At 41.8% G+C, this 19,326-nt stretch overlaps 1 protein-coding gene across 2 annotated transcripts; it reads right to left on the reverse strand.

Moving 5' to 3' along the window:
• Positions 1 to 1,113: 1,113 nt before the first annotated feature.
• Positions 1,114 to 17,598, reverse strand: MYOZ1 (myozenin 1). 2 transcript variants are annotated; one of them, XM_010173756.1, is made up of 6 exons: positions 17,433 to 17,541; positions 15,159 to 15,260; positions 13,320 to 13,501; positions 4,488 to 4,722; positions 2,045 to 2,204; positions 1,114 to 1,416 (listed from the first exon to the last, which is right to left on the reverse strand). In XM_010173756.1, the coding sequence occupies exons 2-6, from the start codon at positions 15,232 to 15,234 to the stop codon at positions 1,188 to 1,190; spliced, it is 882 nt and encodes a 293-aa protein (XP_010172058.1). In that variant the 5' UTR covers positions 15,235 to 15,260; positions 17,433 to 17,541; the 3' UTR covers positions 1,114 to 1,187. The 2 variants fall into 2 exon arrangements, with proteins under 2 accessions (XP_010172058.1, XP_010172059.1); XM_010173757.1 differs by lacking the exon at positions 15,159 to 15,260 and having other exon boundaries at positions 17,433 to 17,598.
• Positions 17,599 to 19,326: the final 1,728 nt, after the last annotated feature.

The following is a 19,326-nucleotide window of genomic DNA, read 5'->3' on the forward strand; positions in this document are numbered from 1 at the left end:
GCGGCTTGTTATTATTAGCAGAATTTTTAAGAGATCTCAGGGTAGCCCTGGCAGTAGCCAACCTCATAACTATCCAAAACGGAATAAAAATCAAATATATGGTTGCAGGGATTTCTAGACGAGGAGGAAAAACTCCTAAATTAGAAGTACTTAAATGGAAGCTGTCCCTGTAAAAAAGCTGTTTAGCCCTGTTTATAAGAGGAGAAGCTGATCTAAAGAGGATACCAGGGCAGAGAGGACCAAACCAGTCTCCATGCAGGCTGAGCTAGGGAAGGGTAGTGAATCGGCAGTCTTGTATGTTATGCGTTAGAGTGCAAATGTTCATGGAACAGAAGGTCTTTAATGTAGAAAAATAAAGTTATTCATTGTTTTTCCACAGTGCCCTGCCTTTCTTCCTATCTGTGTGGCATTAAAGCTTTTTCTTTCTTGCTCTGTAACTACAGGCAAGTCATGTTGCTTGGGTGTGCCTCCGTTCCTTCCTGACCTATTGCTTTCTTGGTCTCTCTGTGTGAAAAAAAAATCTGCTTAAGCTGTCACATATTTTATACCCTGGAGAACTGGTGACAGTGAAATACTTTAATCTGTCTGTTACACTGACAGGCTGACTTGCTGTTTTATCTCTGTTGCTGTTATGATTGCCTGTATCATTTCCTCTCAAAGTCATCATTCTTCACCATCAGTTTTGCAGTATTTATCCAAGCCACCTTGATATATATCTATCTTATGACCATCCCCATCAATCCCCAGTATTTCTTCCCATGCTAACAATCTAGTTGTGAGATTGAAACTTTTGTTATTGCCAATACTCAAACTGATTCACCAGCATTTTTTAAAGAGAAAACACAAAGGATTTTTTTCCTCTTGGTGTTTTATTACTTGTTAATAAATGACAAAACAGATGATTTATGGAGCAGACAGGCAGCATTTAGCATTGCTAAACAGAAAAACACTTCCTAGTTTTGCCCTTTTATGCCCTGGTGAATAAAAAGCTCCTTTCCCTCAAACTGTTTCTGATATGGATTAACACCACAGTGAAGGTAAGTTTAGAACCTGCTAGGAACTTGTCTGGGCTAAGGGCAGAAGAAAGGAAGGGCTGACAGAACTAGAGTTGCACTTTTCAGCTCCTTACTATCAACTTGCAAACAGAAAGGGCTGAGAAAAAAAAGGAAGGCCTTGGCAGTGGGGACTTATAGCTCTTCTGTTTCACCACTCCTTGGCAGATTGACCTCAGTGTGGTAATCTGAGTCTCCTGAAGGCATCCAAGGTATTGGGGTTCTGTTGAAGGAGGGTCTGTTGCTGAAATTTTGATTATATATCACGAGAGATTCTGGAAGCAAAGGGCAAATATCAAACTGAGGCACTTTGAAGGTCATCCGTTTGGCTGCTTTCTCAAAACCCCCGTAAGGCATGGCAGTCCTGGCGTGGGAGAACACATGGAGTTAGCGAACAGAGCATAAGTAAACAATGGGATTTAGAAATTAATAATCAAAGTTAGCAAGATTGTAAATTTTATCACTGTTGCAGTTGACTGGCCAACAAATCCTTCCCAACGATGTATCGTGGGTGGCAAAATTATATAGAAAGGTTAACAGAAAATTGTTGCTGCCCTAGAAATATTTGTAAAACTTTAAGTTCTTATCAGAAGCAGCAGGAAGATCCTGATTCTTATCTGAAGTACTCTGAAGTATATGGTTTCTGATCGTAAGTGTTCTTCCTGAACTCTTCAACTTTAAATGGCTGCAGTAATAAACAGTGGCAAGCTAAATCTCCCTTGTCAAATGGGGCGAGAAAGAGCAGGAAATACGATTAAAGTCCTCTTATCCTGCTGCGTAGGTTTTCTGTCCGTAAGCTGAATTAAAATCTCTAGCTCTTAATGTATCTCCTCTTCGTAGGCCTCCGAACATTTCACCCACAGGAGACTGTGCTACGCAACATGACATGCAACTAAAACTTACTTACATTGCACAAGACAGGAGGGCTATGGCCAGGATTATTGTGTTTTCTCATGCTACATAAATGGAATTGAATAGCCAAGAAGACTTACCGGTTAAAAGACTTGTAATGGGGGAAATCACCTTTGGGACTGTATGACAGTAAGTCAATGGTGAACTGACTTTTGTCTTCAGGGCTGATACCCATTGCTCGTTCCCAGGGAGAGATGTAAGTTTTAAGGACAGTGATTTTTTTGCCACCTGACTTTCCATCTGTAAAAAGAGGAAGGTAAACCACTCTAGTTAGATGGCACTTACTCTAAATACATTGCCTGTCTATATTCTGCTATTGAAGTTGAGACACCAGCTTTGTTTCCAGATTCTGTAATTCCTAGATCAAGTACGAGATTTTATGGTTAGATTTCTCTTTAAAAAGACTGTCATATGCCACTTCTGTCCTTATCCAGAAAAGCAGGTATACCACAGTCGAAGAGCCACTCCTTCAGGAATTTGCATTAGAGTATATATTTGAAAGCAAATTTTTCATTTTTCTCTCTGTTTGCTCAAATAGAAATCTCTTACCCCAAGAACCAATGTCCTTACCCCCACATCTCTTTCACTACCTCAGGGGAAGCTTTATACAAGGCAAAATGCTACCTAACTTCATCATTTACTTCCCTCTTCCCTGTCTGATCATAGCAGGCATAACCCCTTCACATAAACCTCATCATCAGATGCAACAAACAAAGCTCTGACTGTAAACTCCAAAACTAGGCTCAAGCTTTGAAGTTGGCTCTAACTGACCAAAAATCTTGAACCATCATGTTTCAGGGTCTTGGCAACCCACAGCCATCTTTACTGTCTTTCAACCATCTTCCTCAGTAGTCTGTTCTTGAATGTTCTACAATTACCATCTCCCTTGGCTCTGTATTTTTATAAGTTGACATTTTTTTTTTGTGATTACATGAACAGACATTCATATTTTCCCCCTCCTGAGCCAGGATGTTAGAGACAAGTCTGGCTCAAACACCTCAGGATGGCTAAAAGCAGTTTGAAAATCTGATGCAGTATCTCTCTGGAAGTTAAAATCCTGACAATGACAGAGCTGCACTTTGCTGTTAAGTCAGATATTTAATTGCCAGAAACTTTAGGTTAGCTTCTGGCTGCTTCATTAAGCAAATGAGCTTAGAAAAGGGTTTTCATTCTGTGTGCTTCTTTTTTCTTTTTTTTTCCCTTTTTTTTCTCTTACAGCTGTGTATAATACCACCCTGCTAATAAGCATATTGGATGTTTATTGATAGTATGTAGCACACTTTTAAGATTCTCAGCCTTGAGAAACCATAAAACTCCTGTGCCATGTTTTCCGCTTAGCTTGATTAGGGCAAGATGGAAATAACAGTTTAATAGAGTCAGACATTCTGGTGCTTTCATGGTGCTATAGTTTGTGTAGAAAACATAAATCCTTATGAAGTAAGTGACAAAGAATGAACACTTCTACTCTTATCTGATACTTTCTTCCTTATCACACCTTTCTTTGTCCTGCTTGTTTTCTTCAAATCTTGTTGAATCCTGGGCTTCCCTGGTTTCAGAGAATTGCAGACATGTACAAGAATCTCATTTTCTCTTTTTGTGTGAAGGACTTAAACTAAGTAGTTTAGAAGTAAATTGATTGCTGGTGTTGAAAAAATAAAAGCAGTTGGGATCCATCTCTGCAGTAAAAGCTATGGGATGATGTTAATCCTCCCACTCCCTGCCCAAAGAAATAGGATAACAATGGAGAAAAATCTCCTGTAAGAAGACAGACAGTCTATAACAATGTAAATGAAAAACCTTGGATTTTATAATTCACTCATTTGGTCACTTACAACAGCAGTTCCTGGTTCCCAAGCAAATTTGCTTTTTGTTGTAAAACCCCTCAGGGACTGTTAAAATAACAATTTCACCTGCTGATTTTCAGACAGAGGATTTGGTTCTAGAGGTTTCTGGTCGAACTAAACAGAAATTAAGCAAGGACTAAATTAAATGAAAAATACTTTTACTCACAAAGATATTGTTTCAGTAGACCAGTGGTGATTACTAGATAATGTTTATAAATATTCATGTTCCTTCTGAAGGTTCTCCAAAAAGTGCTGTTTGTTTAGGTGAATACTTTGACTGGAAATCAGGGCTGCTATAGCAGAGACTGATGTGTCAGGTCAGACTACTGATCTAAAGAGCTAATACTTCTATCTCCAGTAGTGGTCAGTGTGAAACCCTTGAAAGGAAAGGGTATGCCATACTGGCATGCTGCTCTATCAACCTTAGGAGCTCAGAAGGTAAGTGTACCATCATTTCTTTGGTCCAGTCAAGGCAGGTGTTTCTGCTTCTTGCCTATGATTGAGCAACACAGAAGCACGCAAACAAAACTATCAAGCTAAAGGCAATTCAGCTTAGCAGTGGAACTTAGTTTGGAAGAATTCAGGTTTTAGTCAAATTAATTTACTTGTCCCTAAGAGTAAGGCTGGCATGAGCTCTCATAGCTTTAGCTATTTCTTGTTCTTGCAGAGAGATACTTGCCTTTCTCAGTACCATCGCCTCCTTCTCCACCACTTCCAGCCGATTCCCCTGCATGCTGCCCTTCGCTGTCCCCGGGGCCTCCTTTGCTTCCAGGCCTAGGAGAAGCAGTGGAATACTGCTGCTTACTGGAGCCATGCTGCCCAGCTGTCACTCCTCCTACCATCCGCCCGTGGGCATAGCCGTGACCATCTTCCCCATAGTGCCCTCCTGGTGGGATGAACTTCTGAAAGTGATCCTAAGGCAGGAGAAAATAGAGTAGGAATCCATGTTACAGGACACAATCCATTCACATTTGCAAGACTGGGTCCCAGAACACAAGCTCCCAAGTCCCCATGATCTGACCAGTTTTGTGTCTCAGTTACAAAGCCAGTGGCAGAACTTTGTGTGAGTTATTCTCCGTATTCAGTATAGGAGCAGTTGGCAAACAGCAGAAAGGGCCACGGAAGCACACCTTTTAATGGGCACCTCATAGTCATTTGTTTTAATCAGGGTGAGAAGAGAGGGATCTGTGTATTGTCCCCAGCAGTGATCAGCATGAAATACAGGAGGTATGGGAAGGAAATACAGCTTTTGCCAGAGAAGGTAAAAGTCCAGAGAGAAATACATTGTGTGGTGGTTTCACCTGCGGGGAACCAAGCTAGACAAGAAATAGGAAGTGTTTTCATGTCAAGGTTAAGATAGCCCAGCAAATTCAGTTTCATTACAGCGTGGGAACTAAGTGTTACAGGGCACCAGAACAACAGAGTACCCCTGACAACATAAAAGCCTGGAAGATGACTGCCCATATGTCTGTTTTTCATATATAGGAAGGTCTGCACTGGGAGGGATATTTACGTGTTGAGAAAGACTGAAGAGATAGCAGCTGGGGAAAACATTAATGACTTCCTGGAGACCACAAGAAGAAAATGACAAAAAGGGAGAGGTTTTTTTTTTTTGTAGCAATATGTGCATTAACAAAGCAGATTTAACCAGCAATGAAGGCAACAGAGCAGGCTGTATCCGTCAGTAGAATCAAGTTGGTTGTATTTTCCAGGCCATCCACTCTCCCCAGTCCAAGCTAGAAGGCACAATCCCTGCAGTACAGAGTGAAAGAGCAAACAGCCCATGAAAGATTTACAGACCCTGTGGTGCCAGCAGAAGGTCCTGCCTTTGCACACAGCAGTTTTAATAAATATTTGTGTGAAACAGAAACCAATACAATATGTTCAGAAAAATGTTTTATGTGTTGGTAATAAGTGATATCAAAGCTCGACTCCTATTACATATGAAAAAGTCTCTCTTGTGTATTACAGCTCACACAGCTGTATAATACAAGTAACCTGGGGTATATATCACATACGGTTTTTCCTGGTGGACTAGGGGATTGGCTATAGATGCACAAAGATGTAACAAATACAGCTGAAGCTGAAGGAATGAATGAATCTGTGGTTCCTCATGCTGCAATTCTGCTTGTATAAATTCATCTCAGGCAATCAGTGGGAGACAAGAATGTTAACCTTAGGGCTGGCTCTCAAAGGTGTTAAGCTTTCTCAGGGCTCTTATACCTACTACAGTTTAGCAAAAAGCAGCTTTCCAGGCTGTAAACAGGCTTCCAAGGCCAGCTGTTCGGCCAGCTAAAAATAGATGAGAAGTGAAAACCCCACAAGGCTCAAGGCAGAATTATCTAACCCTCCACTCCCTGTGTCTCCAGCAACAGTGTCCAGGGTTTCACAGCAGGTCACCAGGCTGCAACCCAGGCAGGCAGCCAGCTGCAGGCTGAAGTGGAAGAGCTGGTGCCCCCAGGGCTTTTAGGGACTGTCTGTCCTTCTCCTATCTGTAAGGAATTCCCTTTTTAGGAACAGAGAAGATAATGTTCCCCTGAATGTCAGGAAGCGCTGAGAGGGGAGAGGATTGTGAGCATTAAGCTGTACACAGGAGCTAGCAGGGCAATCTGTTCAATTATGCGTGGGAGATATGTAGCTGTAAAAAGGCAAACTGAAAAAGGATTATTTTGAGGGCTGGGCGTCAGAATGAGGTTATTCTCAAAATGTTAAGATATATATGCAAGGTTAATGCTTCTACTGATTTGCTCAGTGATTTCAAAACAGGATTTGCATCTGTTTTCCTTCAAGTTTCACCAATGCTGTGTGCCCTTCCTCAGAATTAAATGCTTATTTCTCTTTTCCTCTGTTTACTAACATGCTCTCTTCCTACAGAAAAAAAAGGTCACAAAACATCAGCATAACATGAGCTACAGTAAAAAGGGCTGGTTTGATTTTGTGCACAGCAGTATGTGATGTGACGAGGAAGGGGCATCATTTTCATCTGGTGTTATTTTAAATTGCAGTATAATTACCAAGCAGGAGTAAAGTTTCTCCAAAACACAAAGTCTGCCTTGGGAATGCCACATGTAAATCTTATTTAGCTGCAAATGAAATGAATTTGATTGGTCTCAGGCTAGTTCACAATTCTTCGTGGACCCACTAGGAAAACATCCTATGTTCAGTAGACATCTCCATTCAGATAGGAAAGGCTGATTTTCTGTGTAACACCCTGGTCTACTCACCTGATAGAATAAAAATGTAATTTGCTTTAGTTTTGGCCAGCACACTAGATTGTCTTAGCTCAAATCAATAGTGGAACCTTCTTTTTCTATTACAGGAGGCAAAGGCAAATTCATCCTTTGAAATCTTGAACCTCGGTGAATTCAAACGAGCTCATTCCAAGGGAGTGGAGCTCAGGAATGGTCTCAGTGTAGTCAAAGCTGGGTAGGTGCAGCTTTCTCTCCAGTAGTTACAGCATGCCTCTGGTCAAGGTGTTTGGAGGGAAATACAGCTTACACTTGAGGGGACTGCATGTCTTGGGCCATTGCTAACAGGATGTGGAGCTTTTACGTATATGCATATTCACATCACAAAACCAACCTCTCAGTTCAGGTTGATGACCCCGTTGATGGAAGTCCCAGGAGAGAAGCCCAGGAGTGTCAACTGAGAAGGCTGATAACCTTCTCCTCTTGGCTCTGGGGGCAGGGCACACGGTCCTTCCATGATAGGGTCTGCCCTGTCTGTGTGTTGCTGGAGACAGTGGATGTTATCAATTGCTGGGCGTCCCTAAATCCACTCTAACAAGAGAACAACTGTGGCAAGTTCATGTGATGTGTAGTCCCCTGGGCTGGCTAAACAAATTGGGCTCATGTCTTTGAAGTCCTTAGTGCTAGCAAAAGCCTGATCCTGCAGGCTGAGTGCCTAGATGAGTGAATTCTGAGTTCTCTAGAGCTACTGCATGTGTGTCATGAAAAACAGATAATGAAAGATGATCCAACTAATGGAGCTGAGATCTCTAAGTATCTCAAGGCCCTGACATCACTGCAGGCAGTCCCCAGGAGGAGACACTGTGTGCTCCTCGTCAGCTCATTGCTGTGCCCTAAAGAGAATGATTGAGGCCACCAAATGTGTTTCTATTTCCACCTCACTGATAAAGAGCTTCCTAAAGGTTTGATGCCTATGTGGTTACTAACACTTCTGAAGTTACCGTGACTGCGTCCTCTCGGTGGCAGACACTCAAATGCTTCTTAATGGTGGGATGGGAGATTTAAAATTCAGACAGTTGGACAGTCTTGTAGACCAAGTGCTGTTTTTTTTGAAGTGTATGCCTCAATCCTTAATTTGGAGTTGCATAGCCTTAAACCTATAATTCACTTTAAAAAAAAGGGATGAAAATAAAACATAACCTCAGCTGTTAAAGTATCTTAAGCTATTTTTTTTTAACATGCACCCCCAAGAGGCACAGTTCAGTGGGCTGAACTCCTGCTTTCTGTTTCCAGGTCTGACTTGCTGTTTAATCTTAGGCAAATTATTTTTTGCCTCTATGCCTGAATTTACCCATCTAAGTAATGGGTATTTTTATCTAATATGACCCAAAATTATTTGAATCTTATCTGTATATTTCATATTATCCTTGCTGCATTTTCTTTGTGGATGAAGGAAATTGAGTTTTATAATTTTGGTCCAAAGTTTTCTCACAGCGCTCCAACAAACTGCTACGGAAAATAAAAGGTTCTTCCTCTCTGTTATTCTGCTGTTTCCACACCAGTCGCTTCTTGAGTAAGAAGGCATCAGACTACCTGTTCACTTTGCTACAGCTTTGGGTATAGTTGGGACCTCTAGGTCTTCTGCACCAATCCAACTCCAGCACAGCAAGGCTTATTTTGTTAGAAAAGTTACATCTCAGCTAGCTCACTTCACTTAGGTCATAACCCGAGACTCTCTCATATCTCAGCTTGCAGTTGTCCTGTAGCATTTATTCCAGATGTTTAATATTGCCTGCAGAACAGAGTTCCTAGAAAGAATGCTTTTCCTAACTTTAACCCTACCTCCATTGATCTTGATTGGCATTCTTCTAAGTACATTAAGGGGCAAGCAGAGCCATCAGTGCACACTTGTGCATTAAACCAAGTAACATCTCTGTTCCTCTGTCCTTCTGCTTTCCTTCACACACTCTGTCATGTCTGGCTATTTAACATGTGAGATCTCTAAGGCAGGTTGTTTGTGTACTTCTGTCTGCTGTGGAGCACCACTTTTGGCATTGTAACACAAACACTTCCATTTTCTTTCTGCCACCTCTTCTGACTCCTCTGAGGTCTTGTTCAGCAGCAAAAGGAATACAGGGTAACTCCTGCCATTATCCAGAAGAACATTAATCCAGTTCTTTAACTCTTTTTAACTGAGGGGTTTTTTCACAGCTGGTGTCGTGGCATATATCTTGAAGAGACCTCTTGACCTGAAGTCCCGCAGAAATTACTTGCCGACACACATTCAGCTTGTTTCATACAAGCATTGCCAAGATGTAGAAACTGCATTTATTTTAACTTGTGGTTGAGTCTGAGAAAGTATCAAGGTTTTTTTTTTTTTGTTTGTGGGTCTGGGGTTTTTTTGATGTACAATTTCTGATAATTGTCTACTCAGATATTGGTTATTCCACCTTCCTAATGGTTTTAATTTAAGATCTGGTAGGTAAAGCAGAAAAAGAAAGAAAAAAAGAGGCAAATCAAGTCTTTATATAGACTGTCTCCTACATGTAACCCAAATCAGGCCATAGGTTTTGACTACCAGAAAGACCTTTTTTAAGGATCCTCACTGGAAGAAAAATGGCATAATAGCAACACTCAAAAAGAATAACTATCATTTTGTTTTCAGTTTCCACTTGATAATAGGAAGGTGTTACACAAAGGTTCCCAAAGCGGAGGTGGGACCTTGAGAGGAGTTAGGGCAATAATGAGTGGGGCTGTAAGGCTAAGAAACAGTTTCACATTATCTGAATGTGTTTGAGGCCAAACAAATTTAGCATTATGCAGTGGAGCAAGGGTCTGTGAACCGCTGATCTGTTAACTGCTGAAGAGTAAAGTGGGATTTACGAGACCCAAAAATAAGACTGAGACCCTCTCTATCATTTTGGGTGATTTGTTAGTCTACCCCATGGTTCAATTTCACTGATAAACAATAAACATAGTAATTTCCTTCCTGCTGTAGTTGGCCAGCTGCTATAGTGATAGAACACATAGCAAGATAGGATTTCATCAGGGTCTTTAGCCAGTAGTAAATTGCATCTTGCAGCTCCGCAGCAAGGTTGATTATATCCTCTGAGACATGGAGAGAACCACAGTTCCTGTGACAGGGTGGCACAGCCTGAGCTGAGGAGAAATCCTTCTCCTGATTACGAGACAGGGCTCAACAGACCCCAGCTTCTCTAGCACAGCACCAAACAAGGAGGATGTCACATGAACTCTCTCTGTTTGGCAGAATATCAGTGTGCTATAAGTGTCAAACTCGTCCCTCCCTAAAAACAGCCCTTCTACTGTATGTTTATTTGCAAGAGAAGAGGGTCACAGTATTGAAAGCAGCTGTACAGTAGGCAGTGCATTTCATTTTGCTTATGTTGGGAACGGTCAGTCCTTTTGACCGTGGGTTTAGCTGCTGTTTGCCTTTAGCTGGATGATGGAACTGCAGCAGCTTCAGAGAGAGTGGCGGGTTCTCACTTTTGCGTGGAGCTGTCTGATGTTCACACACACACAATATACATATTTTCTCTGCTAAAACTAAGGAGAGTGATCTGATTGTCCAGTGTGGTGGTTTGGCTGGAGGAAAAGGAGGAGGGAAGCAGGAGGGTGGATTGATGACACATGGCTGCTGAGATCTCCTCCCTTGTGTGGAAGGTTTACAGCTACAGCACAGGCTATTCTGGGACCCCTTATATGGTTTGGATTTATTTTTAATAACCTTTCTGTTTGTGTGTTTTTATATTACAATACCTTGCTGGTAAACTTTTTTTGGGTAAAGAAATCATCTGTGCTCCATCCCAGACCTTTCTTGCCCTGCTTTACTAAGTGTGTCCTGAGAATATTCCAAGACAGTTAAGAAATCTATGATATAAAAGCAAAAAACATACCATCAGCTTTAAATTCCTTCACTGTCCCACAGCCTTAAAGGCCCAAGGACTTCTTTGGGATGAGAAGCAAAGGATGTGAAAATTAACTGGGAAGGGAAAGTAACTGGAAGTAGCAGTAGGAGTTTGTTACTCTGCTATCATCTTCCTCCCACACTTCCCTTTTGTTTACGCCTTCTTTCCTGCAGCTGCCTTTGAGCAGAGCCAAGAGCAAGAAAGGAAGGGAACAGAAAGTTAATAAAATATTGCAATCAAGAGGGCTTTTTGATTAAAGTTATTAGTTTGGAAGATAATAGTGAGGCCAAAGATCTGTTGTCTTTACCTGCCCAAAAGCAACCAGCTGTCCAAGAGGATGGCTCAGTTGTTGCGATTGCTCAGTTTTATTTCTCGCTGCTCCGACTGACAGCAAAGGTGCTAACTCATGCTGGCTGTGGTGATGAGAATAGTTATGCACAGAGGCAGTGGATGCAGCCTGGCAGAGTCCTTGCACAAAGTGCACAGAGCAGCCAGCAAATTCTAACAATTATGTTTGTGATCCTGCTAAGCTGAGTAAGGGCTGCAGGGCAGACTAAAGTCTTCCTGCACTGACCAATGGAGATTTGTTATATGTACCATGACTGTGGAGAAAAAAGAGCCCCGAAAGTGAATCATGGAGGATTTAAGGCAGAGTACCAGTTGCTGTTTGGAGACCATGCCATTGTTCTCATATAGCAAAGCCCTGAAGAAAATCCTAGGCTTGTTAGGGTCTTGTCTAACCCCCAAATACATTTCTCCACAGAACAGTATCTTACAGTCTTGCTCAAAGAGCTTGGGAGCAGAGGTGTTACAGAACAGGAGGAGAGAGTCACTACAGAAACAGGTATGGAGTGAATGTCAGGCACGGATGTATAAACAAAGGAGAAAAAACAGCAATTGTCATCAGCCTTTGTAATGCCAGTCTTGGAGGGTCTCTGTGCACGTCTAGTTTTGAGTCAGTTTGTGACAACTCATTTGCTTTGTATTTCTCTGACTGAACACCCTCAAATTTTTGACAGTTTGGACTTCAGCCTTTTTTTCCCCTCACCTTATTATTTTCTCACTCATCCTCACTGCAGCAGATTCTGACGTATGAACTTGGCCCTCATATGTTTTAGGAGCTCTGAGGTTGCTGAGTATTTATAAAAACAGCTTGCATTTCTCTAGGATTTTCATCTGAAGAGTCCAAAGTTCAAGACACCATTCATTCTCACATCCTTTCTAGGAGATAGTTCACTGAAGAGATGAACTACCTAAAGCACAAAGAGATGAAGAAACTGCTCGAATTCTAACAACACTGGATATGCGTGCTATATATCTAGTCTGTCATCCCTGATCTGTAATCTGACCTACTGTTGTACTGTTGCAATTTTAATGACTTTTTTTTCAGGCATCTTTCCACATCTTGCTTCCCAAATTGTCATTTTTAGAAGTGAACTACAAAGATTTACTTATTGCTGCTTTTGAAAGCATCAGAGGGCTAAAAAATAGCGTGTTTTTGTTTGGCAGAACATTTTCTTCAGCTTGACTTTTATTATTTTTCTTGAGTTTCCTTGGGCTGGAAAATAGATGCCATAAAGGGATAAAATGACACCAAATATATTTTAAAGAACATCAGAAGAGGAGATGCTACATCAAAATGCATATGAACCTGAAACACTTTGTTTGTTCTACTGAACTGCTGACAATCGCATCAAAGGAGAATTTCATTTGTAAAAGTTTAAGTATCTTCAGAACACTTTACATCAGGCAACTAACTTTAGAGAGAAGTTAAAAGATTAAATAATGGTACTAATTCATGGGAAAGAGAAAAAAAAAGTCTGAATTTATACACCATATCTGATAAGAAAATACTTTAGAAGAAAACAAACATCATTTCTAGCAAATAAACTGAAGATATTGCAGCGTCAGGTTAGAGTTTCTGTCTGAATTTTCATTTTTGGACCATCTTGCAGAAATGAGCAGAGGACTGTGCCCAGCAGGAAGCATAAAAGTGTATCCTAGGCTAAAAATAGAACTGCACCTACTGGAGCTGAAGTCAGACCTGGATGGATCATTTCCATCTTGCAAAGAAGAAATAGAATCGGTACAAAAACAATTGGTCTTACCCCATGCAGCTCTGAACACCTGCCAAACATGCAGTCTTCCCTTGTCATTCAGTACTGAATTTTATCATGCTTCTGCATGTGTAATACTAAGTATTTGATGAAGGAAGCTAATGCTGCTGCTGAAAGGAATTAAAACTTGTGTGTTCGTATAATTTTGGCTTTTTCCTTCACTTTGCTAGTAGATCCCCTCCAGCCCATGCACATACAAGCAGAGGAGAGCTTGGGTACACTCCATTCCTGTTTCCCCTGGGTGTGTGGAGCAGATTTTTAGTTTTAATCTCCAACCTACCACAGAATTGTCGGTGAAGGCATCAGGGTTATTCTCATAAATGAACTTTTCCACTCTCAGCTGACGTAATTTGAACATCTTGGATCCTTTGTTGGTTAGGAGAGAAAGCTCTTCTAGCATCACATCTCTGGGGATGCTGATCTTCTTCCCCAGGTTCAGCTTGGACACCTCTTGTGGCATGACTACAAAACATATGAAATGAGATGCTTTAGGAAGTGCTCTGGTCCGAGTCTCTTGTCCATTGCTTCCCAGCATCAGTAGTGACTTCAAGGCAGCCAAATTTTCTTCTAAATTAAGTTTTTAGGAAGTAACCTATGCACCAAATTTTTGCATTGATGATGCTTTGGCTATAGATGGGTGGAATTTACTCTGGATTGCAATCAAGGCAAATCTGCACAGAGAAGAGTTGCATAAAGGTGGAGCTAGATGCATGTGTCCCACATCTGAAGCACCTCAGTCAGCACAGGAGGATTCCTTTGTACTGCCTCAAAATGCACCACTGCCCTGTCTGGTTACTGCCCTACACTCACCTCCCCTCCTCTGGAATTAGATGAGTGGCAGTCAGCTCTTTGGGTTGGGCTGTCATGTAATAAATAAAGACAACTCTGGCATGCTTTGGTTTAAACATTATCCTGAAACCAGGGCAAGAAGATTCAAAGTTATTATATCTTTTTTTTGTTTGTTTTAAGGAGAATTTTTAAAGGGAAAAGTAGTTGAAGTTTTCTTCAAGTCTTAATATGCTGATTACTTGATAAGTCCTTTACCATTTAATTTGGTACCACCAATTCTCCATCAAAGCAATGGATTAAAACATTTTCAGTGTAAAAATCTTGAAGAAATGCAGTTAAAGCTTTTCATTCAGAAACAAGCAACTGTTCCTAGGCTTTCTTTTTTTCTGTATTAAGCAAGGTTAAGACCACTTATCCATGTCTACGTCTCATTTACAACTGAGAATGAATCTCCATCCTTAAACTTGTATAAAATTGGTATAAGCCTATTCATTTTATTAGACATTCTCTGAATAAATTATTAATTTTTTTAGCAAGCCAATTTTATATAGCACTTTTTCATAGCACAGGAGGAAATGCCCTTTAACTGAAAATCGGCTTTTTACTTACTTGTTTACTTGAATAAAAAAAGACAAAAAGAAAAATACATGCTTGTACCATAGCAAAGAAGTTTCTACAGCCCTTTCTGGGGGCTGAAGAAAGGGACAGCACTGAATTATTACTTTTTAAAACCTCTAAAAACCCTCCCCATGCTGTCAAAAGTAAAGAGAAGATAAGAACATCACAATTAATTAAAAGTCACCCTACCCAATACACAGGTATTGTATTCTGTAGAAAGACAAGTGACCCAAGTTATGTTCTTCCTCCTGGATTACTCTTTCTAAGAGACTGACTTTTTCAGCTAATGAGTGCTGGAATCAAAGGAGTTCTCTCACACAGGGGAAAAACAAATTAGAGACAAAGGTTATAAGAGAGAGAACAACATAGAATATAACTACACACTGCAATATTGATACCCGTAAAAGATCATGTTCTCTTTCCGTTCACACTGATGTGCATCCAGATTAATGCTGCAGGAGAATATGGGCTTACAAAGTGTAATCTAGGTCAACATTTGACCTAAGTGTGTGTGCAATGGTTTTGAACAGTAAATTAGAAAATGTGATGTGGTTGAAGGCTGAGCTTTGCTAATATTTGTGGCTCTGCCTCCTGGTATGTTCACTGCATGTCTTGCTCTGGGAGTTCAGTCACACAAGGTGTGAAATTTTAAAGGCTGAAATTCAGGTTGAGACCCAAACAATTCCCATGTGTGCAGTTTTGCATATCTTACCTTCGTGTGTCAGCTTCCCAATGAGTTTAGTGGGCTTTTTCCTTTTAACAGGAGCAGGGGTCCCTGCAAGGGGCATTCCTACAAAGGGTTCTCTGCTTTGCTCTAAACACACAAGGAAATGGAGAATGAAACACTGGAAGGGTATTTCTTGCCTCTCTTTTAGTTGCCATCTATACAGTTAAGAGATACACAGCCTTCATTTCACACACAGGTTCTTTTCCCCCCCTTCCACAGTAAGGAGCTAATGGATGGTATCATCCCATACAGAATATCATCAGCAGGCCTTTGTGGTGTTCTCTGGAGACTTAGCATTGTGACACAAATATGTCAGCAGATCACAGCAGAAGCATTGCCAAGGTGCCATATAGCATTGTCATCCAAAATAGGCATTTTAATTGCAACATAGCAGTCTCCCAGCACCCATGTGTGCCACAGTGGAACTGTATTATCATCTTGTGCTGCAGTAACAGAATGTCAGTTTGAAAATTAGCTCTATGGTACCATATTACCATGCAGTTACCATTTTTGGTCATACATATTTTTGTATAAAGATTTGGGGTCTGTCCATGTGTTATGTGGGAGCATTTTGAATAATGTGCAAGTTTGGTTTGGATATTTAGCTAGTCCTATTAGAATTAGAATAGGAAATTCTAATAGAATTAGAATAGAATAGAATTAGAATTCAGAAAACCACTAGAGTGCAAGTTATTAATAAAAAAACCCAAATAGACCAAAACCTTAAGTAACTCTGTCTTTTATGACTGCTACTGTTTTGTTACAGAAGGGTAGGAGGAAGAAGGCACAGGCAAACTTGTTAAAGGAAAAGTTGTTTGCCCAATTTGTTTGAAGTCACTTACACCTGTATCTTATGTATTGATCTTATCACGTATCTTTTTGGAGGGAGGAGGAGGAAAAGAGGGAGATATCTTCTGGTACAGCGTTCCCCATCTCTGATCCCAGATAGGATGACAGATCTGTACTGCAAAGTCAGGGAAAATTAGGAGAAATCTCAGCAATTCCACTTCAGGCAGCTTCTCAGAATCCTCCTTGGGGGTTATCACATATAATCTAAGTAGGGCAAATGTCTTGCCTTCACTTCAACACTGTCCGTGCCCAAAGAACAGCATATGGGGGACAGATCCTCATTTAATACAATACAATACAAAGAAAAAGGAGCAAAGACCTGTTGGATTCAGCAATAGCAATAACTAACCATCTGTGTCCTTGTGCTTCTTTGCTCTTTAGTTGCTTAAAATTTCAGAGCTGAAGATACTGGACTATGAGTTATATTTTAAAAGTAGCAAACAAACAGCTGGCTCTAGGAGTTTGTACTCTGCCCTTCCTATGATCAAGATATTTTCATCTCCTATGTATTTTGCAGTTTCATTCCACCATTGCATCTTTTGCAACATGATTTTAATGTGATGAGGTGATGATGACAGCTAAAAGAAGCCCAGCCAGAGCAAACCAGCTCCAGTCACATTGGAAAATTCTCTCTTGGATTAGTTTTTCTTTCAGATTTCCAAGCTTTTCTTTTTACTAAGATGCTGCCTATGTAGTTCACATGATAAAGGAGCCCATCTTAGTGTATTTCCAAAGCAAGCATAAGCAGGTGCAGCCATAAAGCACGCCTTGCACATTCTCCTTGAGCAGCCAGACATCTGCTTGGCTATATAAAAGAAGCAGGCCCTGCTTGACAGGAAAGGGGCAATGCTGCCAGGAGGTAGGGGGGGGGTGGGAGGTTATGGCCCATCTGATGGGTCATAAGACTGGCAAAACAGAGGGAAATCATCTGTATGCCCAAAACGTGGACTCCCTGGGGCAAGGCAGAAAGGGCTGGCCCTGGTGGGGAACCATGCTCCTCTAGCACACCCATTCCCAAGCAAGGGCAAGTCCCATTCTGCTGTCCTCCTTGACTAATCCAGCAGGACTGAGGAGTGGAAAACCTGCTGCATGCAGTTGGTCTAGTATAAGGAAAGGGGCAGCAGTCTTTCATACAGACAGGGTCCGGAGCTACACTGGGACTACTGCTCTTTCAACCACCCCACTGTGGGGAGCCTGCTGGAGCCTCAGTCCCTGTCCTCCCCACTATCCCATATGTAAAGCCAGGGCCACAACTATCCTTTTCTCCCCTGAGCTCTATCCCTTGGTTCAGCTCCTCAGTCTTTTTCTGCATTGGTCTTTGCAGCGGTTATTTCCTTGGTTTCGCTCCAAAACCTGTCTTTACCCTCTCCAGCACCTGCTCTAAACTATTTCGCTGCCCAGTCAACTCACCTCAGGCTTCCAGTGCCAGGCTCAGACCAGCTCATGTGCCTGCCCCAGAGCTCGGCAGTGGGCTGCTTCCTCCCAGCCTGTCTCTGGGTGCTGCTGGGGAGGCTTGTCCAGCAGCCCCGCTCACCCAGGGTGCCTGGGCGCAGGGAAGCTCTGCCCAGCACAAAGTGCTGATGCGACGTGCTGTGAATTTGACTCCTGAAGGCTGCTTGCACAGGCATCCTGCGGTTATTAATAGCCAATGGCCCAGAGGGCAGAGTCTCAGATAGCACCACCACCAGCCCTGAGGAGAGGGGCAAGGAAAAGGTTGGTCCTCAGGCCTCCTGCAGTCACTGCCTCAGTTCCCAGGAAGACCAGGCACTCCACAGGTGCCTCACTTCTTCCTCCTCTCTGTTCAAATCAACATGCCATTCCCCTTCCTCCTATTGCATTTTAATGCCATTCATAAAAGCTTCTCAATATCCTGTTTGTCAGTAATGCTTCAAAAGCTCTCTTGGGTCTTGCTCTGTTTTACACCCTCCTTCTGCCTCATCCTCACTCCATCATTCAACCCAGTGTCCTCTAGGCTCTCATACATAATTCCTAAAATGCCAGGCATTCAAATAATACATCAGAAAGCACAGAATAAAAATAATTGCATGCATGAAGCAAGAAGTAGTAGGAAAACCACAAAGTCTAGAAAGCTATTTACAGAGCTCTAGGAAGTAGGTTTATAATGTGTATGGGAAACCCAGCAGAATCAAATAGCGAGGCAACTTATTTCCTGATTCATGACAGAAATAGGGTTGATTGCCTGCATTTGGTGCAGCTTTGTACATGCAAATGTACATGCACCTTCTTTAGCTCCTGCTCATTATGAGGCAACTCTCCCTGTTTTTTGCCCCATACCCAGTTGGTTTTGGTTCTAAGACGAAGGGAACACATCTCATTTTACTGGATTACTCAAAGATGCACCTACCTTTCAGCTTCTTTGTAAAGCAAAAATCCCACAGAAAACAGTCTTCTTCTTTCACATTGGATCAAAATCAAGTTGTCCACTGAATAAACCTAGAATCTAGTGGGGGGAAAAAACCCCAAAACACAGCTGTGATTGTTGTAGAAAATCACCTGCCCAGAGAACTGAAAGCAAAGTTGATATAAAGGAGCATCAGGAGACAGTCACTTTCCCTTTTCCCTGGATTTTACAGAGTTGTCTTTGCATGCACCAAATCCCTATAAAACTTCCAGTGTGATAAGTGAGTTGAAAACACAAATCCTTAACCCCCAGTACTGTTTGGAAGATCCCGTATAAGAGTGCTGTAACATACCTACGGGCAATAATTGGCCTTTATACCCTGCTTGGAGTGAGGGCATGTGTGGCGATCTCCTGGCCTAAAGTTTCCCATTTTCCTCTTGCTTGCATCCATTTAACCACTATGCATACCTCACATTGTGCCTATAGCACAGCTCTTATTCTCCCTCATTCGTATCTACTGTAACATCATGCTGTACGCTTTCAACTGTCCAGAAGAGTGCTGCATCCTTCACTGAGCCCAGCAAATAATCCAGAATGATTCGTGAGGGCCAGAGGCCCAGATCCAGCCATCATGCTCCCACGCTGGAGATCTGGGGGTAACTTCCCAGAGCTGTGCCAGTGTAAAACAGGTGTAGGGGGTAGCACAACTGACTTGTAGACACCCACTGCCTGCTCTGGGCACCATCACAGAGCCTCATGCCTGGTGAAGGCATTTACATCTGCACAAAGCTGGAGAGTCTCAAATACTGCTCTCACAACTGACCATCCATCCACACTTCACAGCCACTCTGCACAAGTGCAGGTAGCCACAGAGGAGCAGATCTCTTTGTGTTGGCAAAGCCCAGCTTTGCAGGTTGTACAAAGAGGAGTATTTTTCACCAC

This window comes from Antrostomus carolinensis, unplaced genomic scaffold (genome assembly GCF_000700745.2).
Source record: "Antrostomus carolinensis isolate BGI_N321 unplaced genomic scaffold, ASM70074v2 scaffold35218, whole genome shotgun sequence".
Taxonomy (NCBI): Eukaryota; Metazoa; Chordata; class Aves; order Caprimulgiformes; family Caprimulgidae; genus Antrostomus; species Antrostomus carolinensis.